Raw genomic sequence first — 26952 nt, 5'->3', positions numbered from 1 at the left:
GCAGGGGACCCAGCCAACCCCCAGGGTGCTCAGAAGCCAGTCGGACGCTTGGTGTTATCCCAATTGAGGCAAGGGGGGCGGAACCTCCGTACTCGCACGCTGACCAGGCATTGGCTACTGTTGGCCTGGGGAAGTGTCAGCTTGGGTGAGGCGGCTCCCTTAAATGGGCAATTCCTGGAGAGGACCGGCCTGAGTCTTCAGCTGCCAACATTCCCCATTGCTGGGGGAATGAGTACATGGGTCCTGAAGGGCCATCAGGGTGTCTGGGTGCTTCAGGATAGAAATGATAAGAATATTGAGATTCTAGTGTCAGAAATATCTCTAATCAGAGACACTGAATAAAATACAAGTCCTCACCCTAACCTGTCTCCCTATCTCACATGTGACACCACTTTTTAGCATCACCTTCCAAACTCTCCTCCACCCCCCACTTTCTGCTCTTGTAAGCATGTCAGGCACCTCAGGACCTTTGCACTTGCTGTTCCTCCTGGCTGGACCAAGCTTCTCTGTGGATAACCACAGGGCATACATCTATTCAAATGTCACCTCCATAGAGAGACTGTCTTGACTCTATCTAAAGTCTTCCTAATGCCCTCTAATCCCTTACTTTATCTTCACAACTCTCCCCACTACCTGACATTATTTTATATAGTTCCTTTTGGTTTGTTTGGTTTTTGTCTGTCCCCCAACTATAAAAAGAAAATCCATGATGTCAGGGCCTGTTCCTTAGTCAGTCATGTATGATAGCCCTAACATAGTGCCTGGAACACAATAGAAATTCAGTAATATGTGGTGAATGACTAAACAAATTCTCTGTCATGAATTATTGAAAAGGAAGAGCTTATTTTCAGGCAGAAAATTTTACAAGTTAAACATGGTCTTTAGGTAACAAAATTTTTTAAAAAAATATATTTTTATTGATTTTAGAAAGAGAGGAAGGAAAAGAGATAGAGAGATAGAAACATCGATGAGAGAGACACATTGACTGGCTGCCTCCAGGCATGTGCCCTGCCTAGAAATTGAACCAGGGACCTCTTGGTACATGGGTCAATGCTCAACCACTGAGTCTCACCAGCCAGGCCAGTAACAAACGTTTTTTAACCATTGCATCATAGCCCTCACCAACCAGTCCTTTGAAGGAACTGTTACTATGATAACTTGCTATCTTGTATCAGCTTGTAATGAATATTTGTAATATTAACTTATCTGTAGTACATCATCTTCTGAATTTCCCATTTAGTATATTTATGTCTTTCATTGCCTTTATATCTTTATGCCTCAATTACATTAACCAGGTCCTATAGGGAGGAGCAAGAACAACTGTGATTCACACTTGGAACAAAAGCAGAGTTTTATTTGAGTTGTTTCTTTTTTACATGTTAATGAAAATCTTATTTTCCTTTGATGAACCACTCAGGCCAAGCAAGTGACTTCAGCTGCCGGGGTCGCAGCACCCCGGGACCACCCTGGTGACTCCGTGGAGTGTTCCCTGCTGGCCAGGAGCTTCCCTCCATCTCCAATCTGTTTGCGGATGCCCTGGGGCTCTTTTCAGAATGTGGGGCAGAGAAAAGAGTGTTTGGAGCAGGCACCTCCGAGAAGGGAGAGGAGGACCTTGCAGGGGATGGCCGGGCTCTACTTCCTGTCTGGTCAGCCCAGCGCCTCAGTAGCCTTGCCAGCCAAAGCCAGAAGGTGCTAGGACTGGTCTCATGACCAGGGTGGGGGGCTGGCTCATACCACCACAGCCACTTTGGCTTCCCAAGAGCTAACGACTTTGGGGTCATAGAGAAGAACCCTTGGGACATGGACGCTGGCATCCCATGATGGGCAGCAGAAATAGCAGGGGCACCCATGAGCTTCCTTTCTGGACACCCAAACCGGGCAAGCGGGGTGGGGCGGGAGAGAGAGACGGGGAGTGGGATGTGTGCCAGTTCTCGTTCCCAGTCCCTATCCACAGACACCGGGAGCCCCCCCTGGAGCCTGCCAGCAATGACCGGGCCAGGGGCTTGGAGCTCTGTGTGAGTGTGTGGACAGGATGAGAAAGGGGCCGCACGCTAACCCTGACAAGCTCAGGGGAGGCCTGCATGGTGGCCTCACCAACTCAGAGACCTAAAGTGACCACATCAGATGTCTGTAATTAAAATGTTCGAATTAAAAGCAATTCGCGGCAGGTAGTCTTGTCCTGAGCCTGTATCTTTCTAGACAAAGGTCAATCTTTACCTTAACTGAGCCTGTCTGTTGTCTTTTTGCATCTAGGATAACATTCCTTTGGAATATCAGGGAAATTTCATTTTTTTTTCTAGACCCCTCAAGGGCACAATCTCCCACCAGAGCAGGAGACCACAGAGCCCCTGTTATTGTTATCATGTTCATTGCTAACTGTTAACTGTCCTATACCCCCCTATGTAAAAGAAGTATGTGTCTATTCATGCTCCTCCTTTATTATAATTGCAAAACTGCCATTCTCTGGAGCATTTTCTCAAACCCGGGTTGAGATTTTGCTTCCAGGCAATTGTCAGTTTGGCTCAAATAAACTCATAACAATTCTCTACAGGTTTGAACGTTTCTTGTTTCTTACGTTAACAAGCGTCTGTGGGATTCAGAGGCACTGTAATTATGGTGTCAATTCAGATGTGATGCCATTTGTATCCTCAGCGAGGTGACGTTTGGGTTAAAGAGTGACTGGCCTGGAGTCCTGGTAATGCAGTTATCCCATAAATGCTACCTCTTAAAAAGCCTTTTAAAAGGTTTAATTTACATCCCAAATAGAATGCATCTGTGTTTCGGGTGTTTTTTTTTTTTTTTTCTTTTTAATTTTTACTTTCTGGATGGGTGATTTCCGTAACTTAAAGGCCTGAAAAATTCAAGTTCTACCCCCTGTAGAATTGAGCCACTATAGAATTAAAGGAGCCCCAAAGGCATTTGCTTGGGAGGCATGGCCCTTATTCTCCAAAGGCCCGTTTCCCTGGTCTGTCCTAAAAAGGTGCCTGGCAGTCTCACTCTGTGCCTTTGTAATAATGGGTAATTTTGAGCTAAGTACTTCAAACGTATCTCTTTTTCATTCTTTCTCGTTTAATATTAACTTCCAATGATCTAGACTCTCGATTCCAATAATTACAGGCTGTTCTTGTTCCTTGTGATTAAGCCCCAGTGGTCGGCAAACTCATTAGTCAACAGAGCGGCAAACCGCGGCTCGAGAGCCGCAGTTTGCCAACCACTGATCTAGAAGGTAGTATTTACCCCATTTTATAGAAGAGGAAACTGAAGTACAGGGACCAACATCCTCCAGTTGGTGAGTGATAGGGTGGATTCAAACCCAGCCCATGGGACTCCGGGGCATCACCCCACCCACCACACCACAATGCCTCCCGCCCACAGCCTATGGGTCTAGAATCCTTTCTAGCCCAGTTCCTGCATGTCCCTCTTTCCCATTCCTTCCTTGGGTTCTAACCCTGAAGAACACAGTCCCTACTCAATGAGCTTTTGTTGTGTGGCTGGTTAATAGTTTACTGAGTAGTTTACGCCCTTTTGGAGTAGTGCCGGCAAAGGTTTTATGAGCAAACCACTTGCAAACTTGACCGGGAACTAGGGCAGGATGCTACCTGCCGAGCACCGACCTGGGCCCTTCAGGAATCATTTCACAGACTCTCAGACTCTCACCAAGGCTACAGCCATTGAAGTCCACAGCAGGCTAATTTTATTTTCCCAGCAGTCCCAGCCTGCCTAAGTTCTGACAGGCAATTTAATTTATCTCTGGGTTTTTATGTTGACCCTGTCTGGAATAAAAGTGGCAAGGCATTTGAAAGAAAGTTAGAGTCTGCAATTGCTTTTATTGAGCTTTGGGGGAGTCACTGGAACTGATCTTTGCATTAAAATTGCAAAGGTTGGCCAGGATGGTCGAGTGTTCCAGCAACCTGGTTTGGGAGAACCTAGTTCCTGACTTTCAGCTTGGCGGAGTCTCCTCTGAGCATGTCAGGTTTGTCTAGCTGCCCACGGTTTGGGCATGAAAAACACCAGCACCCTCTTAATCAAGCTTCCCTTTGCCAGGAATTGGGTTTCCATCTTGAATCACTTGACTGCATTTCTGCCTCCATAGCTTTTATTGGTATTTCATTAGCAACCATAAAAATCCTTGAGAATGAGGCTCCTGTGATTTGTAAAATCTCATCCAGCGTCCTCCAGGCACTCTAATTCACTTTCTTATCACCAAGCTTAGAGTTGCTTCCTTTGTTATTATCATAATTAGATAGTTTATTAATATTGATAATAAGAAGAGAGCAAAGGGGAGGCCAGACATTATAAGCATGGTCATCCGGGCAGCTATAACTTCCCATTCTCTAGGAAACCACTGGCCCCTTCCCTGCAGATCCTTGGGGAAAGGCTTCAACCACGGGGAAGATGAGCACATGCGCAGTGAAAAGCAGGGTGATTTAGGCAGGGTTCTTGCCTGTCAGTCCAGCCTGGGGAAAAGGTCATTGGTTAAGAGGGTGGAGCCACGGCAGGCGCACAAAATCTTAGAAGGTTAAAATCCCCGAGGAGTTCTCTCTCTTGCCCCGTAACCTGAACTCTCCCGTGCCTTTGCCTAGTCTCTCTCCATAACCAGGTGGTCTTAAGCAGCCGCATGGCCGTGGCAGTGGGAACTCCATACACAGGATGCTGGACTGGACTTTAATATGGAGCAAAGAGCCAAAACTGGTTTGGCTCAGTGGATAGAGCGTCGGTCTGCGGACTGAAAGGTCCCAGGTTCGATTCCGGTCAAGGGCATGTACATTGGTTGCAGCCACATCCCCAGTAGGGGGTGTGCAGGAGGCAGCTGGTTGATGTTTCTCTCTCATCGATGTTTCTAGCTCTCTATCCCTCTCCCTTCCTCTCTGTAAAAAATCAATAAAATATATATTTAAAAATATATATGGAGCAAAGATTTGGGGCAGTGGTCTTAATTCTGGCCCTGCTGAAGACCAGTTTGGACTTCGTTCCTGGCGAGCCGAACAGAGAAGGGACCTTGGGGGGAGGGGACCTCCTTAATTTTACATCATCAATAAAGCTTTTCATGCAACCCCATCCTCCCATGGGGGACCTCAGGAAATTATTTTCCTCGAAGCAACCCAAGAACTGCACTTCCAGTGACAGCACCTTCCCTGGCCTTTTCCCTCTGAGTACATAAGAGTTTGAGTTGCTAAAATACGGTGCAGTCCGTATTTTCCTTTAGCCTGGAGTGTGCAAGCTCAGTTCCCCTGTCATCCTAATCTCCACCTTCGCTGACCCCAAGATGTTTGCCTGGAGAATCCCTACTCATTCTACTCTTTCTTCCAGTTACTTTCTCAAAGCCTTTGAAACTCTCCATCTTTGAAATCAGCTGCCCTGTAGTACTGGCATACATTTGGTGCTACATAAATGTGATTGGATGGATGGATAGATAGATGATGGGTGGATGGATGAAAGGATGGTTGGAGACCAAGCAGGGTGGTAGAATCCCATTCTGGGAAATTTTTAGGAAATAAGTAAGAACTTAGACTCCCAACGGGAAAAAAAAGAAACATTTTGATTGCCAGAGAAGAAAAAAATATTCTATGTATATTGTGATTATTTTTTAATAGGGCCTGCTTGCTTCCTTCCGAGCTGGGAGTGGCTAAGATCATTTTGTGAGGTCCCACCTGGCTCTATGACTCTGTGGTGTGAGGGTTTTGGAGCTTGGTTCAGCCCAGACAGATCACCCTGCCCGGGGTTAGAAGGGATGAAGGAGAAGGGTAGAAACCATCCAACACCCTTAATTCTGAGCTATGGAAAGGGCTGTCTCTTAGTACAATCATAAGATGACTTCAGTCTTCTCCCTCCTGGGTCTTTCCCCTCCCTCTCCCTCCAGCAACACCCCCTCCCCCCACCTCATGGGGCATCTGCAGAAGCAGGAGGAGGCAGGCTGGGCCCTAGTGGCCACTGCCTCCCATCCCTGTGGGGGGCTCCTGGCTTCACCTCTCAGAGCAGAGCAGACTCTCCAAGCACCTCTGTGTGGCTGTGCTGGGCTGCTCACGGTTCAGTAGACTCCCACAGCTGCTGCACGGATTGAGGCCTCAGCCTGAGCATCCAGTGACTCGGCCTCCCTTTGTCAATGTAGGAAACATCCAAACCTGTAAGAATTTTTTTTTAACCTCTATTTTTATTGATTTCAGAGAGGAAGGGAGAGGGAGAGAGAGAGGAACATCAAGGATGAGAGAGAATCATTGATCGGCTGCCTCCTGCATGCCCCATACTGAGGATTGAGCCCGCAACCTGGGCATGTGCCCTTGACCAGGATCAAACCTGGGACCCTTGACCAGAATCGAACCCAGAACCCTTCAGTCTGAAGGCCAATGCTCTATCCACTGAGCCAAACCAGCTAGGGCCAAACCTGTAAGAATTTTTGTGAGTTTATTTGGGTCAAACCGATGACAATTGCTGGGAAGCAAAATCTCAACAGATTGAGAGAATGCTCCAGAGAAGGGCAGTTTTGCACCTTGTTTTACACATTACAATCAAAGGAGGAGACATAAGGAGGTTAAAAAATAAAACTAGATTCACACACACACAATTTTTTTCATAACCCCATAAAGAAACGTACCCAATAAAGTCACTCTCCATTCCCTCTACCAAAAACCACAATCCCTAGGTAACACTAATCTTTTGATCTATGAATTTGCCTATTTCTGGAGCTTTCCTATAAATAGACTCATACAATATATGATCTTTTGTGACTGGCTTAGTTCACTTAGCATAATGTTTTCAAGGTTCATCCATGTTTTAAGATGTATTAATATTTCATTCTTTTTGTAGGCTGAATAATATTTCATTGTATGGATATACCATATTTCATTTACCTATTCATCTGTTAATACACATTTGAGATTATGATAATCCTATCAACATTTGTGTATAATTTTTTTTAATGGACAGGATGTGATTAAAAAACTAGATGTTGCCCTAGCTGGTTTGGCTCAGTGGATAGAGTGTCAGCCTGTGGACTGAAGGGTCCCAGGTTCAATTCCAGTCAAAGGCACATGCCTGAGTTGCGAGCTCGATCTCCGGTAGGGGCGAGCAGGAGGCAGCCGATCAATGTTTCACTCTCATCATTGATGTTTCTATCTCTCTCTCCCTTTCCCTGCCTCTCTGAAATCAATGAAAATATATTTAAAAACAACAATAAAAACTAGATGTTATTGGGATGTGGCTGGGATTTTTGGCAGAACTTGAATAGGCTCTAAAAATTAGATGATACATTACTATCATTTATTTTCTGGTATTGATAGTTATATTTTGATAACCTAGTATTTCTTGTTTGTAGAAAACATACACTAAAGTATTCAGAGTTGATGGGGCATCATGCCAGTAACATATTCTCAAATGGTTTAGGAAAAACAGTTCTTTGTACTGTATTAGCAACCTTTCTCTACGTTTGAAATTGTCTCAAGAGAAAGACTTCCAAACTCATTTTCTGAGGCCAACATTAACCAGATACCAAAACCAGAGAAGATGCCACAAGGAAATTACAGGCCAACAAAGATACAAAAATCCGGAGGTGGAAAAAAATGGCGACGGAATAGAGTCGGGTTTGGAGTCTGTTCCTGGGGCGGAGAGTCGGAGCAGCAGAGGCTCGCAGAGGGAGTGTATGTGGGCAAGCCAAGGGACAGCTAAACTCCAGGAGAAGGCGGGGGAGTGCTGGGCAGTGTTCCTCTGACCGCGCAGCACCCACAGGGGCTGGGTCCCTTCCTGGAGCTGCGGGCTCGCCGGGCGCCTCGCCATCTTGCAAGGAAAGGAGGATTTTAGTGGAAACCTGACTTTCCGCGACAACTGCAAACACTGAGCTGCTGGGAGCACCAGACCACCGGTCCCCTATCAGCGCAAACATTTGGATTCAAAGAAACTCTTCACTGCACCACGGAAAGGTCAGATTTTGTCTGAAATAAGCTGCGGTTTCTAATCCCCGCGGTGGGTGAGGGAGGCGCTGGGTGAGGGAAGTGCGGCAGCCGCAGGACCGGCAGGAGCCGGGAGGTCTGTGCCTAGAAAAATCGGCGGCAGTTGGAACTGCCGTGATCCGTGAATGAGGAGGGGGGTCTTCTGAGCTGCTAACAGAAGTGACCTCTTGAAAGCAACTCATTTTAATCTGACGAGGAGGGTCAGACCAAGAATTTTCAAAGGAGTGCAGGCTCCTTAGTCTGGGGCACAGACCCACGGTCCGCACACCTGGGCTCTTTCCGACTCTGATTGCTAAGCCCAATACAGAGGTAAACCCAGGTGGAAACCCTGAAAGACTGCAGGGGGAAGGTGTTTTTTCGGAACCTGGGGCCAGAGCTGCGTGTGACCATCAGAGAGGCAGCTCTGAGGCGCACATCTCCACAAACCGGTAGTGAGTGCCATAGAAGGGGAAAAAAAAAAAAAAAGAAAAAAGAGCTAGAGAGGCCCGGAAGTCAATTCAGAAACACTGCCACCCAGGGGCTGAAACGCTAATTGTCTCTGGTGTAATCAAAAATAAATACGAGAAATTAAGATAGGGCTGGCTTAAAAAGCAGGACTGGCTTCCAACACTGAGGAGCCCTGGAATGAAGCTGAACTGAAATACCGCCCAGACTGGGAAAAAGGCGTACCAAACAGAATAATAGAGGAAGTGAATGACAGCCGCTACTGCACATTTTAGTCTTCCTATTTTTTAATTTTCAATTCTTTTTTCAATTTTTTAAATTTTTTATTCTCATATTTTTTTATTTTCATTTTTTGCATCTTTTACTTAAGAAACTAATATTTTTTTCTTTTTCCTCACTTGATTTTCACCTTTTTAATTATTACATTTTTATTTTCAATCAGCACTATTATTACTATTATTTTACTTTTTTTTTTTTTTTAATGTCATTTGATTTTCTCTTTCTTTTATTTTGGGATTAGTGTCCTACATTCGATTTGCATCTTTCCCTTACAATCGCTTTACCCTATCTCAAAGCTAACATTATGCCATCACTCTCCTAACCTTTCCCCTTTTGGTCCCAGTTTATCTTAACCCTTTCTGGCTTTAGATTTTCCCTACTTTTTCAGTTTACTCCCTGCTAAAACTTCACCCTACTTATATATCTAATTCCCAACCCCCTGCTCCAAATCCATACAAACCTCTCTCTATGCTACCTTTAAAAAATTATTTTTCTCTCGGGCCTTTTGTTGTTGTTTGCTTGAATGTTGATTAGATTGAATTTTTATGCTTTTTTATGAGATTGTTTAGATTATTCTTTTTGTTGGTTTGGTTGGTTCTTTTGTTTGCTTTGTTTTTGTTTGTTTTTTACTTTTGTTTTCCCTTGCCTCACTTGATATTAGCTGCTGTTGCAGTTTGTATTAATCTCCAGGCTCGTGTTGCTGGAATTTGCTGGGAATAGTGGTTGTTCTAGTGGAGTTTACTCCCCATATATATAGTTTGTTCCCCTTTTCTCTCTTAGTATCATTCTTGTCTCTCTTACTTTTTTTTTCTTTTCTTTTTCTTTTCTGTTATTTCTTTTCTTTCTTTCTGCTCTTTTCCCAAGTTCAGATTCACACTCTTTGTTGTTTTTTTTTTCTTCGTTGTTGTTCTTTCTTTTTACTCTCCCTCTTCCACTCCTATTCCCTAATTTGTCTTTCTCTGGTGGTTACCTCTATTGGAGGTTATTAATATCGTGAATACAATTCTGTTCAGTGCCTTGTCTGTTGTGCCTGGTTGTGTTGTATTTTATACCTTTAAATCAACGCCAGAGAGAGAAATCTATATAACCAGACATCCGGAGAAGAGAGACCATGGGGAGACAAAGAAACAGCCCCCACAGGAAAGAGAAGCAGGCATCACCAGAAAAGGAAGTAAACGATTTAGAGGCAAACAACCTATCAGAGAAAGAATTCAGAGAAATGGTCATAAAGTGGCTGAAAAGGATGGAAGACAAATTCGACAATATGAGTAAGAACCAAGAAGAAATGAAGAAGAACCAAGAAGAAATGAAAAGTGACATCGCTGCTGTAAAGAACTCAATAGAAAGCATCAAGAGTAGACTAGATGAAGCAGAGGACCGCATAAGTGAGCTAGAAGACAAGATGGAAAAAAATACCCAATTACAACAGCTTCTAGAAACAAAAATTAGAAAGATTGAGGAGAGCGTAAGGGAACTTCGGGACAATACAAAACAAAACAACATCAGGATAATAGGGGTGCCAGAAGGAAAGGAAACTGAGCAAGGAATAGAAAACCTGTTTGAAGAAATAATAACAGAAAACTTCCCTGATATAGGGAAGAAAAAACCCACACAAATCCAAGAAGCTCACAGAGTTCCAAGCAAAATGAACCCCAAAAGACCGACGCCAAGGCACATTATAGTTAAGTTGGCAAACACCAACGACAAAGTAAGAATCTTACAAGCGGCCAGAGAGAGACAGACAGTTACATACAAAGGAACCCCCATCAGACTAGCAACTGATTTCTCAATAGAAACTCATCAGGCCAGAAGGGAATGGAATGAAATATACCAAGTCATGCAAAGGAAGGGTCTAAATCCAAGAATACTGTACCCAGCAAGGCTATCAATCAAAATTGAAGGTGAAATCAGGAGCTTCAGAGACAAAAAAGGACTAAGGGAGTTTATCACCACCAAACCAGCAATGAAAGAAATGCTAAAGGGTCTGCTGTAAAAAAAAGAAAGAAATAGGAAGCAAAGAAGGTACACAGGGGTATAGAATAAAAATGGCGTCAAATAAGTACCTATCAATAATAACTTTAAATGTAAATGGATTGAATGCCCCAATCAAAAGACACAGGGTAACAGACTGGATAAGAAAACAAAACCCAGATATCTGCTGTCTACAGGAAACCCACCTCAAAAAAAAGGATGCATACAGACTGAGAGTAAAGGGATGGAAAAAGGTTTTCCAGGCAAATGGAAATGAAAAAAAAGCTGGGGTTGCAATACTTATATCTGACAAATTAGATCTCAAAGTGAAGGACATAACAAGAGATAATGAAGGCCACTTCATAATACTAAAGGGAGAAATCCAACAAGAAGAAATAACTCTGGTAAACATATATGCACCCAATACAGGAGCACCAAGATACATTAAAAAACTCCTGGAAGATATCAAAGGAGAGATTGACAGTAATACAATCATAGTAGGAGACTTCAATACCCCACTATCACCATTGGACAAATCCTCTAAACAAAAAATCAGCAAAGAAACATCAATCCTAAATGACTCACTAGAACAGATGGAATTAATCGACATCTTCAGAACATTTCACCCCAAAGCCACAGAATATACATTCTTCTCAAGTGCACATGGGTCATTTTCAAAGATAGACCATATGTTAGGAAATAGGCAAAGTCTCTCCAAATTCAAGAAGATAGAAATCATATCAAGTATCTTCTCAGATCACAGTGGCATAAAACTGGAAATCAACTACAATAAAAACAACCCAAAGAAATCAAACACTTGGAGACTAAACAGCATGTTATTAAACCATGACTGGGTTACCAAAGACATCAAGGAAGAAATAAAAAACATCATGGCAACAAACGACAATGAAAACACAACAATCCAAAATCTATGGGACACAATGAAAGCAGTCCTGAGAGGGAAGTTCATAGCTCTACAAGCCTACTTCAAAAAACAAGAAACAATGGTAATAAATTACCTAACCCAACAACTCAAAGAGTTAGAGAGAGAGCAACAAGATAAGCCCAGTGTAAGCAGAAGGAAAGAAATAATAAAGATCAGAGCGGAGATAAACGACATAGAGACCAAAGAAACAATACAAAAGATCAACAAAACCAAGAGCTGGTTCTTTGAAAGGATAAACAAGATTGATGGACCTCTAGCCAGGCTCACCAAGAAGCAAAGAGAGAGGACCCAAATAAACAAAATCAGAAATGAAAGAGGTGAAATAACAACAGACCCCGACGAAATACAAAGGATTGTTACAAAATACTACGAACAACTCTATTCCAACAAACTGGACAACCTAGAGGAAATCGACATATTCCTAGAAAAATACAACCTTCCAAAACTCAATCAGGAAGATTCTAAACAGCTCAACATGCCAGTAACTATGGAAGAAATTGAAGCAGTCATCAAAAAGCTTCCGGCAAACAAAAGCCCGGGGCCAGATGGCTTCACAGGAGAGTTTTATCAAACTTTCAAGGAAGAACTAAAACCTATCCTCCTCAGACTATTCCAAAAAATTCAAGAGGAAGGAACACTTCCAGGCTCCTTCTATGAAGTCAGCATCACCCTAATACCAAAACCAGATAAAGACAACTCAATGAAAGAGAATTACAGGCCAATATCCCTCATGAACATTGATGCCAAAATTCTCAACAAAATTCTAGCAAATCGGCTCCAGCAGTACATCAGAAAGATCATACACCATGACCAAGTAGGATTTATTCCAGGAATGCAAGGATGGTACAATATCCGCAAATCAATAAACGTGATACATCACATAAACAAATTGAGAGATAAAAATCACATAGTCATATCAATAGATGCAGAAAAAGCATTTGACAAAATCCAACACCCTTTCTTGATAAAAACTCTCAACAAGGTGGGAATAGAAGGCTCATACCTCAACATAATAAAAGATATTTATGATAAACCCACAGCAAACATCATACTCAATGGGCAAAAACTAAAACCATTTCCCCTAAGAACAGGAACAAGACAGGGATGCCCACTCTCACCACTTCTATTTGACATAGTACTGGAAGTATTAGCTATCGCAATTAGGCAAGAAGAAGAAATAAGAGGCATCCAAATTGGAAAAGAAGAAGTGAAGCTGTCCTTATTTGCAGATGACATGATATTGTACATAAAAAACCCAAAAGATTCCATCAAAAAACTAATAGACTTAATAAATGAATTCGGCAATGTAGCGGGATACAAAATTAACGCCAAGAAATCTATGGCTTTTCTATACACCAATAATGAACTTCCAGAAAGAGAGACTAAAAAAGCAATCCCATTTACCATCGCACCAAAAAAATTAAGATACCTAGGAATAAACTTAACTAAGGAGGTAAAAGACCTATACGCAGAAAACTACAGGACACTGAAAAAAGAGATAGAGGAAGACGTAAACAGATGGAAGAACATACCATGTTCCTGGATTGGTAGAATCAACATCATTAAAATGTCCATACTACCCAAAGCAATCTACAGATTCAATGCACTCCCCATCAAAATACCAACAGCATATTTCACAGACCTAGAAAGAACTCTCCAAAAATTCATCTGGAATAAAAAAAGACCCCGACTAGCCTCAGCAATCCTCAGAAAGAAGAATAAAGTAGGTGGGATCTCAATACCAGATTTCAAGCTGTATTACAAAGCCACTGTTCTCAAAACAGCCTGGTACTGGCACAAGAACAGACATATTGATCAATGGAACAGAATAGAGAACCCAGATATCGACCCAAACCACTATGCTCAATTAATATTTGACAAAGGAGGCATGAACATACAATGGAGTCAAGACAGTCTCTTCAATAAATGGTGTTGGGAAAACTGGACAGATACATGCAAAACAATGAAACTAGATCACCAACTTACACCATACACAAAAATAAACTCAAAATGGATACAGGACTTAAACATAAGACGGGAAACCATAAAAATACTAGAGGAATCCACAGGCAACAAAATCTCAGACATATGCCACAAGAACTTCTTCACTGACACTGCCCCTAGGGCAATGGAAGCTAAAGAGAAAATTAACAAATGGGACTACATCAAAATAAAAAGCTTTTTTACAGCAAAAGAAACCATCAACAAAACAACAAGAAAGCCCACTGCATGGGAAAACATATTTGCAAATGCTATCACTGATAAAGGTTTAATCTCCAACATCTACAGGCAGCTTATGCAACTCAATAAGAGGAAGATAAATGATCCAATAAAAAAATGGGCAACAGACCTAAACAGAATATTTTCAAAAGAAGACAGAAGGAAGGCCAAGAGACACATGAAAACATGTTCAAAGTCACTTATTATCCGAGAGATGCAAATCAAAACAACAATGAGGTACCATCTCACACCTGTCAGAATGGCTATCATCAACAAATCAACAAACAACAAGTGTTGGCGAGGATGCGGAGAAAAAGGAACCCTCGTGCACTGCTGGTGGGAATGCAGACTGGTGCAGCCACTGTGGAGAACAGTATGGAGTTTCCTCAAAAAACTGAAAATGGAACTCCCATTTGACCCAGTAATCCCACTCCTGGGAATATATCCGAAGAAACTAGAAAAACCAATCAGAAAGGATATATGCACCCCTATGTTCATAGCAGCACAATTTACAATAGCTAAGATTTGGAAACAGCCTAGGTGCCCGTCAGCAGATGAGTGGATCGGAAAACTGTGGTACATCTACACAATGGAATACTATGCTGCCATAAAAAAGAAGGAATTCTCATCATTTGCAGCAACCTGGATGGAATTGGAGAACATTATGCTAAGTGAAATAAGCCAGTCAATGAAAGAAAAATACCACATGATCTCACTCATTTAGGGATAGTAAAGAACATTATAAAGTGGTGAACAAAAAGATAGATACAGAGACAGTAAAGCATCAAACAGACTTTCAAAGTACAGGGGGAAAGTTTGGGAAAGGTGGGGGAGTTATGAAATCAAACGAAGGACTTGTATGCATGCATATAAGCATAAACAATGGACGCAAAACTCTGGGGGGGGGGAGGGCATGTGTGGGTGTGGGGTGGGGGGGGTAATAGTAAGATATGTACACATATAATACCTCAATAAAAATATTTTAAAAAAAATATTAGAAAGCAGAAATAAAAAAAAAAAAGATACAAAAATCCTCAATAAAATATTAACAAGCCAAATTTAATAATACATTAATAGGATCATACACCAGGATCAAGTGGGATTCATTCCAGGGATGCCAGGATGGTAATTTCTTTATGTTGCCTAATTGCTCTTACTAGGACTTCCATTGCCATGTTGAATAAAAGTGGTGAGAGTAGTCATCTTGTCTTGTGCCAGGATGATTCAACATCCACAAATCAATCAGTGATATGCCACATTAACAAAATGAAGGATCAAAACCACATACTTATCTTATTACATGCAGAAAGAGCATTTGGCGAATTTCAACATCCATTTATCATAAAAACTCTTAAAGTAGGTATGCCAAGCCCTCAGCTACCATCAAACACCCAATGGTAAAAAGTTGCAAGTGTTGCCCCTATGATTAGGAACAGGACAATGATATATATTGTCATCTGTTAAAAGTAATAAATTCACTACAGTTGCAGGATACAAAGATCAATATACAAAAAATCCTGTTGAAGCACTCTTTCTCTCTTTTGAGCATGCCCACGCCTTCCCCCAGGCCTATTCTCTCTGCCTTTCTTTGGCCTCTATAACTGGTTTCCTGAGCCCATGCAGCCCAGCTGGCTCACCTTTTCTATCTCTTTTTCTATATTTTCTCTTATAATTTGAAAACAAAACAAACACCAAAAATCTGTTGAATTTCTATACAATAATAAGAAATTATCAGAATGAACTTAAGAGAATCCCATTTATAAATGCATCAAAAAGATATACCTAGGAATAACTTCAACCAAGGGGGTGAAAGACCTGTATCCTAAAGATTACAAGACATTAATGAAATTAATGAAAGATATTGAAGAAAAAGAAATGGAACAATATTCTGTGCTCATGAATTGAAATAATATTGTTAAAATGTCTACACTACCCAAAGCAATCTATAAATTGAATGCAATCTCTATCAAAATTTCAAAATAAAAAGCTTCTGCACAGCAAAAGAAATCATCAACAAAATAACAAGAAAGCCCACTGCATGGGAGAACATATTTGCCAATGTTATTTCTGATAAGAGTATAATCTCCAACATTTACAGGGAACTCATTAACTTAACAAAAGGAAGAAAAACAAGCCAATCAAAAAATGGGCAAAGGACCTAAATAGATACTTTTTGAAAGCGGACATACAGAAGGCCAAGAGACATCTGAAAACATATTCAAAGTCACTAATCATCCGAGAGATGCAAATCAAAACAACAATGAGGTACCATCTCATACCTGTCAGAATGGCTATCATCAACAAATCAACAAACTACAAGTGCTGGTGAGGATGTGGAGAAAAAGGAACACTCATGCACTGCTGGTGGGAACGCGGATTGGTGCAGCCACTGTGGAAAACAGTATGGAGTTTCCTCAAAAAATTAAAAATGGGACTCCCATTTGACCCAATAATCCCACTTCTAGGAATATATCCCAAGAAACCAGAAACACCAATCAGAAAGGACATATGCACCCCTATGTTCATAGCAGCACAATTTACAATAGCTAAGATTTGGAAACAGCCCAAGTGCCCATCAGCTGATGAGTGGATTAGAAAACTGTGGTACATCTACACAATGGAATACTACACTGCAGTTAAAAGGAAGGAGCTCTTACTATTTGCAACAACATGGAGAACATTATGCTTAGTGAAATAAGCCAGGCAGAGAAAGATAAATATCACATGATCTCACTCATTTGTGGAATATAGTGAACAACATAAACTGGTAGAAAAAAAAATAGATCCAGAGACAGAGAAACATCAATCAGAACGTCAAACCTCAGGGAAGAAATTGTGAGGTAACCAGAAACCCAAGAATGCCTGAGAACACCTTTCTAACCATGCTAGCAATCATCAGATGTACAGTAATATTACCTGGGGAAAATGTGGAAGTATTTTGGACTTATGCTCCTGACCCTTCATGGGTAAGACCCCTTACGTGGACTGATCCCCTGACTAATGTAGTCACCAATAATACCAAACACCTTAGTTATCCAGGAGGATCATGGAGGGGGGGAGGCAAGAAAGTATAATTACACAGGGTTCTCCACCCAGCTTCCCTTTTGTATGACACAAAAATCAAAACACTGCCCCTTTGTGTGTAAAATTAAAGAGAGGTTTCTGGCTTGTGTGGACACCAAAGAAAGGGTGTCACTACTATCACTACCTGCCCCCTGGAGAAGTGCAGAAAATGTAACTAAGACCTTGTCAATACAAAAAGAAATGGACAGCCAGTTTGAAAGGGAATTGCCATGGCCTAGAGCAAAGAATATCCTTACATGATATTATTCTACAATGTCATTAAAATTCTCCTCAGATTTGAATTACCCCCATTACCTATAATAGTACCTCGCACCCTTGGGGATCAATAAAAAAATCATCTTTATGGTGCTTGGAGACAAAGGTAACACATCTCTTGATATTTTAGAATTACAACAGCATAATACATAATTATCCCAAGCAAACTTACAAACAAATTCTTTGAATGTCTGGCAGCAATTTAAAAAGGACATGTAAGGATTTAATCCCTTCCATTGTGTAGAGGGCTTCCTGGGAAGGCACCTGAGCATTCTATATTGTTCCCTCTTGCCATTTTGGCCAAGAGGGACCCTCTTCCCACAATCTAATTGCACACAGCTGTTGCCTGAGTTTTCTGTTCATGTCGAGGTTGAAGCCTCGTGATGACTGGTACCATGGATCCGTCTCTCGCCCAGTGGGGCAAGCTGGGCCCTCTCTGGAGAAGAAACCCGGGTTCCTCAAGATATGTGATCAGTGCTGGGGCCCCGACAGCAGGCGAGGGGATCCCAAGGCAGGTGCTGGGCGTGGAGGCCATGGGGACATAGGGTACCAAGGAGACAGAACTGAACCTCACATTACCCTGCTTGGCCCCGGAGGATGGCTGGTTAGCCAGAGATGGGTAAGATTCCTCAGGGAAGGAACAACCTAAGACAGGCACAGTCGCAGAGGGGCCATCAGGAGAGAACTTGGGGGTCAACAGAGGTGGGGCACAGACTTTAACCCCCCTAACTTTGCAGGGGCCTGAACCCTCACCCTTTCTGAAGGAAGTCTCCTCCTCCCATGGCTGCTTAACGTCCCATGCCCAGCTCAAATCGGGACCCAGGTAACAGACAGAGACTTGGCCAACAGCAGCTGCCCTCTCACTGCAACAAGAATTGTTTGAGTTGTCTTGAACCCATGGTGTGGAGGAGTGGGATTTTGCTATCTAAATTCAGCCTACCACCAGGAATGCTCAGGGTCTACTCAAGAAGGCAAATAATCCTTTCCACTAATATTTACAGGGTAAAATAAGATTGTTGTTAGAGTAATAAATTTGACAGTAAAATAGTAGTCAAGTTTTCAGGCTAATTTAAATTGGCTCATTGAAACAAACAAATATTCTAGAAAAATTAATAGTACTGGAGAAAAAGCAGTTCCTAAAGTGTTAACTAAAATTTTTATTGGTAGTTCATCTCATGATAAAATTGCATAACATGTAATGAACCTAAAGCAGTCATATTATAGTGCAAAAAATTAAAATTTAAAAGCTATCAAGACTACATTAAAAAATTTTCAAAAGCCTCCTAATATTTAAATCAAAAAAAGGGGGGATACTAGAAGAATATCATGTAAGGACAAATATCCTGTAAATAGATTACATCTAGAAAATTTGTACTTTAGAAAATTAATTGTAATGCTAAAAGCAAGACACCCATGAAAAACACACATGGTGTCAAAACAAGCCAGAGGAAAATCATTTGGGCAAAAAATTAAAAAGGATCCCAAGTCAAATTTATAGGAAATATTCCTTTATTAACTTTTGGTCGAGAATATATTTGTATATTTTCAGAAAACAACTCCGAGACCATGTGGATTCTGGCAATAGAGAGGAATCGACAGGACTACTCCAGCCATGAAGACAGAAGAGAAGCAGTCCAGAGATGGAAGATGCTGACATCGCCTTGCCACATTAGCAGTCAGCATTTGTGAGTCACTGCAGGTTGCCCAGGACCAAACCAGAGAGGGTCGAACCTGCATTACCACCATCTGTCCACCATCCAGAACTGAAATATCATTGCTTACATGTGCACATAAGGAACTATTTGACATTGAAATTGGGTCTCAAAAGAACTGTTGGCCCAGAAAGAAACTCACTACAGACTGATTCATTTGCTTTTCAGCATAATCATTATTGCTTGTCACATTTTTGGTTCTTATAAGTGTATTTCTAGTAGCACATGGTCTCACTCATCTAGGGGAAATGATGAACAACATAGACTGATGAACAAGAACAGACCCAGAAACAAGGGGGAATGGATCAGACTGTCGGGCCTCAGAGGGAGGGTAAGGGAGGGTAGGAATATAGGGGAGAGATCAACCAAAGGACTTGTGTGCATGCATATGAGCCTAACCAGTGGTTAAGGACAACAGGGGGGTGGGGGCATGCGTGGGGAGGGGTGTGGGATGGGAATGGGGGGATGAGGAGAAATATGTGATACCTTAATCAATAAAGAAATTTTTAAAAAAAATATTTTATTGATTTTTTTACAGAGAGGAAGAGAGAGGGATAGAGAGTTAGAAACATCGATCAGCTGCCTCTTGCACACACCCCACTGGGGATGTGCCCGCAACCAAGGTATATGCCCTTGACCGGAATCGAACCTGGGATCCTTGAGTCCACAGGCTGACGCTCTATCCACTGAGCCAAATCGGTTTCGGCTCAATAAAGAAATTAAAAAAAAAAATCTATACCTAGCTAAACGACAAATAGCTCAATTCATAGATCAGTTTCCTCATCCAGTCATCTTTTCCTTTATTGTCTATTACTGTTGAAGATGAAAATGCTAGTTAACAGTTTATGGCTTTCATAGATATTTATGGACATTAGACTTGATTATAGACCAGAGTTTAGAGACAAATTTCTCACTAAAGACTTATTATAGCATTCCACTTTACTGTATGCTGATGAGCACACCTACTACAAATTTGGAAAGATGAGTGATTTACATTGGAGAGAGGAATGAAGGATTCCTAATCCAATGCTTGGTTGCATTTGGCTCAGTTCAGTATTTCTTCATAGTCTATGGAAGCTTGTGTAGATGGGTTTGAAATATTTTCAAAAATAGTTTATAGATGTTTTACAAAGATGATGAAAGGAAATCATTAAGTATTGGGAAAGGATCAAAATTCTGATGATTGAGCTATTTTCACCATAATTATGACTTCCTCAGAAATTTTATATGTTAGATTTTTATATGTTAGATTAAAATTCATGATATTTCATTCCTTAAATTATATGTTGAGGATATAATAGTTATTGTTATAATAGCTAATATATGTTGCATGGTAACTTTATGCCAGGCGGCATATATACACTTTATACAGATAAACCTTAGGTCATTTCCTTGAGGTGGATGACATTATAAACTTTATTTAATGATAATGAAATTCCATCACAAAGAGATTAAGTGACTTGTCTAAAATCACAGAACTTGCTGGCTGGCGTTGCTCAGTGGTTGAGCATCAACCTACGAACCAGGAGATCACATGCCTGGTTTGTTTCCGGGTCAGGACACAAAACTGGTTTGCAGCTCGATCCCCAGTGTGGGGCATGCAGTAGGCAGCTGATCAATGATTCTTTCTCACCATTGATGTTTCTATCTCTTTCTCCCTCTCCCTTTCCCTCTGAAATCAATACAAATATATTTAAAAAATAAAATAAAATCACAGAACTTGTGAGTGGTCCAGCTGGGTTTTGAACCCAGGAAATCTATGTTTTCATTCTGGATGACACTATTTAAGAAAGCCAGTTAGAGAAAAAACTGTGGCCAAAATATTAAATTTATTAAAAATGTTTTAATACCATTCATCACTTAATAGAAATACATGCAAGCACCACTTTCCCTAACATCAAGTGGTCTTGTGTTGTGGAAAAGCAACATTTTACATGGCTGCCATTTTCATTGCCAAAAAAGCTGAAAGAACTTGCAATCAACAGCTGAAAATTGGTTATTTCTCTCAAAACTAAGAGTATTACAAATAATAGGTTTTAGCATCACCGGTATACTTGTGAACAGGGACAAACTTTTTCTTTGACTAGTGATGCCCTTCCTTTCTATAGACGTAGTTGGTGAGCATTCAGTACTAACACCAAAACAATCTATACTTTAGTGCATGAAGTGATCATTCACTAAACAAACAAAAATCTTCTGTGGCACAAATTTTCACTGATAAACAAAAAGTTATGTAAAACTTATTTCTTACACATGTATTACTTGTCTGACAAACGTGGTTTGGTCAAACTTTAAGGCAAAATGTCAGCTAACAGTACATATGATATGCATTTTTCTTTCACATAGCATGATACTGAAATCCCAAGAGGTTATATTACAGATGAATTTTACAAATAGCTTGCCTTGTGTTGTGATTTTAAAGTAGTCCACAAACTTTCTGACATTCCTCCATTCAAAAGGTCAGTGCCAAGGCCCCTTCTCTTGGGTGAGAAATGGGCATAGTAGCTCACTTCTAATAAACAGAACATGGCAGAATAGTAGGAGGCTTCTGACTAAGTTATAAAAAACATCATCGCTTCCTCCTTGGTCTTAAATCACTGGCTCTAGGGGAATCTAGCCGTTAATTTGTGAGAAGACTCCAACAGCCTCAGGGGGAGATCCATGTGTTCAGGAATTGAGTTCTTTCCACCACTACAAAAGAAGTGAGGTTTCTGCTAACAGTTGTGTGAGTGAGCCATCTTGGAAGCAGATTCTTCATGCTTCTAATGACTATATCCCTGGTTGACATTTGACTACAACTGTTTTAAAAACCATGTCAAAACCATCCAGATAAGCTGGTTCTAAATTTCTGGACAATAGAAATTATGATTTTTTTCTACTTCTTTGAAAGATGCCATTGGTATCTTGAGAGGAATGCTGTTGAATCTATAGATTGCTATGGGTAATATGGACATGGTAATGATGTTAATTCTTCCTACCTATGAACACGGTATATGCTTCCACTTATTTGTATCTTCTTCTACTTCTTCTGTCTTCAATGTCTTGTGATTTTCTGAGTACAGGTCTTTGACATCCTTGGTAAAGTTTATTCCTATGTAATTTGTTAATTTTTAATGCAATTGCAAATAGTATTGTTTTCTTAGTTTTCCTTTCTGATAGCACTGCCAGGTGCAGGTGTGCACCTGTGGAGCTTTGGCAGGTTCTGCACACTGTTCCCCAAAGGAGGGGCATTTCCCCTTCTCCAAAGTGCATCTGCTGGGGCCTCTGCTGCCTCACCTTGTCCCCAGGGCTGGTCACCACCTGTCCAGAAGTCTGCCAGTCTGATGGTGACAGTGTGTGTCCTCAGGAGGTGGGGCAACTCTGACATGTAAAGATGTGTGCACTACCTCCGCTTGTAAGTGCCTGTGTCTGCCCAGTGTCCCTTTAGAAAACACCAACTTTCCAGAGATTGCTGGACCACAGGGAGGTCACAACTTTATCTGGCCTGGGTCGTGAGGACTGCTTTCCAGCATGAAGTTGTCTTTCCAGATTTCTGCATTTTTGTCCTGGGCACAGGAATAGCCAGCCTTTACTTGAATGGCTTCTGGCCCCGGGGTCACACTTAGCCCAGTGGCCTCTACCTCAAGATTATGTACACACTTACTAATAGGGCTTCTTTTTTACATCCGATCTCTAACCCATCTGGCATTTCCCTTTCAAATAACAAAAGTGCTATTTCAGAGAAACACAAACAAAAATATGTGAGCACCTATTGTAAGATCCATGTGTAGGGAACGTCCAGAGCAGGTAACAGAGCGGAGACAGAAAGCAGGCCAGGGGTCTCCAGGGGCAGGAGGAGTGGGGAGTGAGGACTGTGGGTGCAGGGTTTCCTTTTGGGGGATGGAACATCCTGCAACTAGACGGTGGTGATGCTTATCATTCCTTCAGGCTCAGGAATGACACCATTTAAAATACAAACAATAATTATATTTATTTATGAAGTTGAATCACCCCAGGGAGAAACAAAGCATAAAAGAAGAAAGAAGAATAGAGAAAAACAGAAAGACCCCAAAATACTCCGAATAATAACAATTAAAAAATAAACAATTGAATAACCCCATGAAGAAAGGTGAAACATAAAAAGGAAGGAAAATAGAAGGAAAAGGTCAACGAGGGGAGGTAGCACCAGTTTTTCTGAGGGGAGACGGCGAGCAGTCTCAGCCTGCGGCTCTGGAGCTGGCGCTGCTGGGGTTTCAGGAGGCAGCTCCTCCTCTGAGGCAGGACCCTGGGCAGGTTCCAGGGAGGGCTCCTCATCCAGGGGTGGTGGGGCCTCAGTCATGTCTGCAGGTGCCTCCCAGGCCGGCCCCGGCTCCACAGCTGCCACCGGAGAGGCTGATGGAGGTGGCAGGATCTCTGGAGGTGTCCACGCCTCCAGCTCTTCATCCGACTCCTCGTCAGACGTCTCTGTCTGGACTTCAGGTGTTTCTGCAGGAGCCTCCTCTGCCTCCTGGGCCGGTGCTGGGTTGTGAGAGGAGAAAAGATCACCCACATGCCTGCATTTCCTTGTGTCCCCTTCACCGCCCTCCGCCCCCCAGGATAGAACCCAGGCCAGAGCCTTCCAGAGAAGCCACAGCCCAGGACCCACCACAGGACGTCCTCCTCGCTGACAGCCCAGCAGGTGGGTGGTCTGAGGCCGGGCTTTGCCCCTGGCCAGGCTCTGGGGGTGCTCCCTGTGTGCCTGGCACTGAGCCCTCCCCACAAGCTCACATGCACCTCCCCCCATTCTATTCCCACCTTCTCACCCTTGGGCTCTGCCTCCTCGGGCTCCAGGGACTCTGGCCAGGAGTGATTCCCGTGGGCATTTGGCCGCATGTAGGCACATGCGGGGAACTTCCTGGGGAGCCTGGGCGCCTGCAGGCCGGGGCTGGAAACAGGATCCAGGGTGGACCTTAAAACTCTCTTCGGCCTTGGATTCCAGGTTGCATGCCACCTCCAGAACCTGGGTGGCTGCTGTCCCGCTATGACCCGAGTTAAGTCCTGCAATGACAGTGACCGGCAACCGGCCCAGAGATCTCAAACCCTGCCCGGCCCTAGTCGCTGCTGCTTCTGCCCCCTGGACCTTCTGCTCCCAGATCAGGCCCAGCCCTGTGTCTGCACAGACCTCCACCCAGCGGAAATGAGAGTCACCTCCAGGGCTCGGGATAGACCTCGGGCAGAGGGGGCCACCCACACTCCACGTCCACCCAGCCAGCCTTGACCTGGGGTGCGAACATGACTGGTCAGCCAGGCTTCTGACCCCTCCTCAGCCTGTTCTTGCTCAGGCCCTTTCTATGTGAACCCCCCTTACACACACACACACACACACACACACACACACACACACCCACACACACACGGAGGGGACATCAGGCTGCTCAGGTGGGGTCAGAGTGGTGGCCTGGCCCACACACAACCACCCTGGGCCTCCCTGTGTTACCTCTGGCTTCAACCATTTCAAGGGCGACACGGGTCTGCACTGAGGATCGAAATAGCGTGGGCCACTGCGGAACCCACTCTTATGGCTGCTTCTCTTGACGCCTTGGTCTCGGAACAGGGGGAGACAACACGAAAACATGGTGTCCTCTCCAACGTCTCTATCCGAGTGAGAGGGGAAGGGGCAGTTATAGAATGTAGCTGCCTGGTTACCGGGTTCCATTGAGCTCCATCGTCAGGAAGTGAGGTCACCCCTGGGTCCCCTACCCAGAGCACCTCCTCACACAAGAGCAGTGACCTCACTTCCTGACGATGGAGCTCAATGGGACCCGGTAACCAGGCAGCTACATTCTATAACTGCCCCTTCCCCTCTCACTCGGATAGAGACGTTGGAGAGGACACCATGTTTTCGTGTTGTCTCCCCCTGTTCCGAGACCAAGGCGTCAAGAGAAGCAGCCATAAGAGTGGGTTCCGCAGTGGCCCACGCTATTTCGATCCTCAGTGCAGACCCGTGTCGCCCTTGAAATGGTTGGAGCCAGAGGTAACACAGGGAGGCCCAGGGGGGTTGTGTGCGGGCCAGGCCACCACTCTGACCCCACCTGAGCAGCCCGATGTCCCCTCCGTGTGTGTGTGTGTGTGTGTGTGTGTGTGTGTGTGTGTGTGTGTATAAGGGGGATTCACATAGAAAGGACCTGAGCAGGAACAGGCTGAGGAGGGGTCAGAAGCCTGGTGGACCAGTCATGTTCGCACCCCAGGTCAAGGCTGGCTGGGTGGACGTGGAGTGTGGGTGGCCCCCTCTGCCCGAGGTCTATCCCGAGCCCTGGAGGTGACTCTCATTTCCCCTGGGAGGAGGTCTGTGCAGACACAGGGCTGGGCCTGATCCGGGAGCAGAAGGTCCAGGGGGCAGAAGCAGCAGCGACTAGGGCCGGGCAGGGTTTGAGATCTCTGGGCCGGTTGCCGGTCACTGTCATTGCAGGACTTAACTCGGGTCATAGCGGGACAGCAGCCACCCAGGTTCTGGAGGTGGCATGCAACCTGGAATCCAAGGCCGAAGAGAGTTTTAAGGTCCACCCTGGATCCTGTTTCCAGCCCCGGCCTGCAGGCGCCCAGGCTCCCCAGGAAGTTCCCCGCATGTGCCTACATGCGGCCAAATGCCCACGGGAATCACTCCTGGCCAGAGTCCCTGGAGCCCGAGGAGGCAGAGCCCAAGGGTGAGAAGGTGGGAATAGAATGGGGGGAGGTGCATGTGAGCTTGTGGGGAGGGCTCAGTGCCAGGCACACAGGGAGCACCCCCAGAGCCTGGCCAGGGGCAAAGCCCGGCCTCAGACCACCCACCTGCTGGGCTGTCAGCGAGGAGGACGTCCTGTGGTGGGTCCTGGGCTGTGGCTTCTCTGGAAGGCTCTGGCCTGGGTTCTATCCTGGGGGGCGGAGGGCGGTGAAGGGGGCACAAGGAAATGCAGGCTTGTGGGTGATCTTTTCTCCTCTCACAACCCAGCACCGGCCCAGGAGGCAGAGGAGGCTCCTGCAGAAACACCTGAAGTCCAGACAGAGGCGTCTGACGAGGAGTCTGATGAAGAGCTGGAGGCGTGGGCACCTCCAGAGGTCCTGCCACCTCCATCAGCCTCTCCGGTGGCAGCTGTGGAGCCGGGGCCGGCCTGGGAGGCACCTGCAGACATGACTGAGGCCCCACCACCCCTGGATGAGGAGCCCTCCCTGGAACCTGCCCAGGGTCCTGCCTCAGAGGAGGAGCTGCCTCCTGAAAGCCCAGCAGCGCCAGCTCCAGAGCCGCAGGCTGAGACCGCTCGCCGTCTCCCCTCAGAAAAACTGGTGCTACCTCCCCTCGTTGACCTTTTCCTTCTATTTTCCTTCCTTTTTATGTTTCACTTTTCTTCATGGGGTTATTCAATTGTTTATTTTTTAATTGTTATTATTCAGAGTATTTTGGGGTCTTTTTGTTTTTCTCTATTCTTCTTTCTTCTTTTATGCTTTGTTTCTCCCTGGGGTGATTCAACTTCATAAATAAATAAAATTATTTAGTGAGGTCCCACCTCACTCTATGACTCTGTGGTGTGAGGGGTTTGGAGCTTGGTTCAGCCCAGACAGATCACCCTGCCCGGGGAGAAGGGTAGAAACCATCCAACACCCTTAATTCTGAGCTATAGAAAGGGCTGTCTCTTTGTACAATCATAAGATGACTTCAGTCTTCTCCCTCCTGGGTCTTTCCCCTCCCTCTCCCTCCAGCAACACCCCCTCCCCCCACCTCATGGGGCATCTGCAGAAGCAGGAGGAGGCAGGCTGGGCCCTAGTGGCCACTGCCTCCCATCCCTGTGGGGGGCTCCTGGCTTCACCTCTCAGAGCAGAGCAGACTCTCCAGGCACCTCTGTGTGGCTGTGCTGGCCTGCTCAGGGTTCAGTAGACTCCCACAGCTGCTGCACGGATTGAGGCCTCAGCCTGAGCATCCAGTGACTCGGCCTCCCTTTGTCAATGTAGGAAACATCCAAACCTGTAAGAATTTTTTTTTAACCTCTATTTTTATTGATTTCAGGGAGGAAGGGAGAGGGAGAGAGAGAGAGAAACATCAAGGATGAGAGAGAATGATTGATCGGCTGCCTCCTGCATGCCCCATACTGAGGATTGAGCCCGCAAC

At 44.0% G+C, this 26952-nt stretch overlaps 2 protein-coding genes across 2 annotated transcripts; one reads left to right on the top strand and one right to left on the bottom strand.

Moving 5' to 3' along the window:
• Positions 1–22321: 22321 nt before the first annotated feature.
• Positions 22322–23714, bottom strand: LOC129151754 (fibrous sheath CABYR-binding protein-like). Its single transcript, XM_054727653.1, has 3 exons — positions 23636–23714; positions 23020–23351; positions 22322–22399 (listed from the first exon to the last, which is right to left on the bottom strand). Exons 1-3 carry the CDS (start codon positions 23703–23705, stop codon positions 22322–22324), a joined length of 480 nt encoding a protein of 159 aa, XP_054583628.1. The 5' UTR covers positions 23706–23714.
• Positions 23715–25437: 1723 nt separating this feature from the next.
• On the top strand, positions 25438–26324 carry LOC129151753 (fibrous sheath CABYR-binding protein-like). The gene is made up of 2 exons (XM_054727652.1): positions 25438–25516; positions 25801–26324. Exons 1-2 carry the CDS (start codon positions 25447–25449, stop codon positions 26322–26324), a joined length of 594 nt encoding a protein of 197 aa, XP_054583627.1. The 5' UTR covers positions 25438–25446.
• The last annotated feature ends 628 nt before the right edge of the window (positions 26325–26952 follow it).

The sequence above is a fragment of the Eptesicus fuscus genome, chromosome 15 (assembly GCF_027574615.1).
Source record: "Eptesicus fuscus isolate TK198812 chromosome 15, DD_ASM_mEF_20220401, whole genome shotgun sequence".
Lineage (NCBI taxonomy): Eukaryota > Metazoa > Chordata > Mammalia > Chiroptera > Vespertilionidae > Eptesicus > Eptesicus fuscus.
The sequence above is the reverse complement of the archived record's forward strand: the minus strand, read 5'-3'. Positions and strand labels throughout refer to the sequence as shown.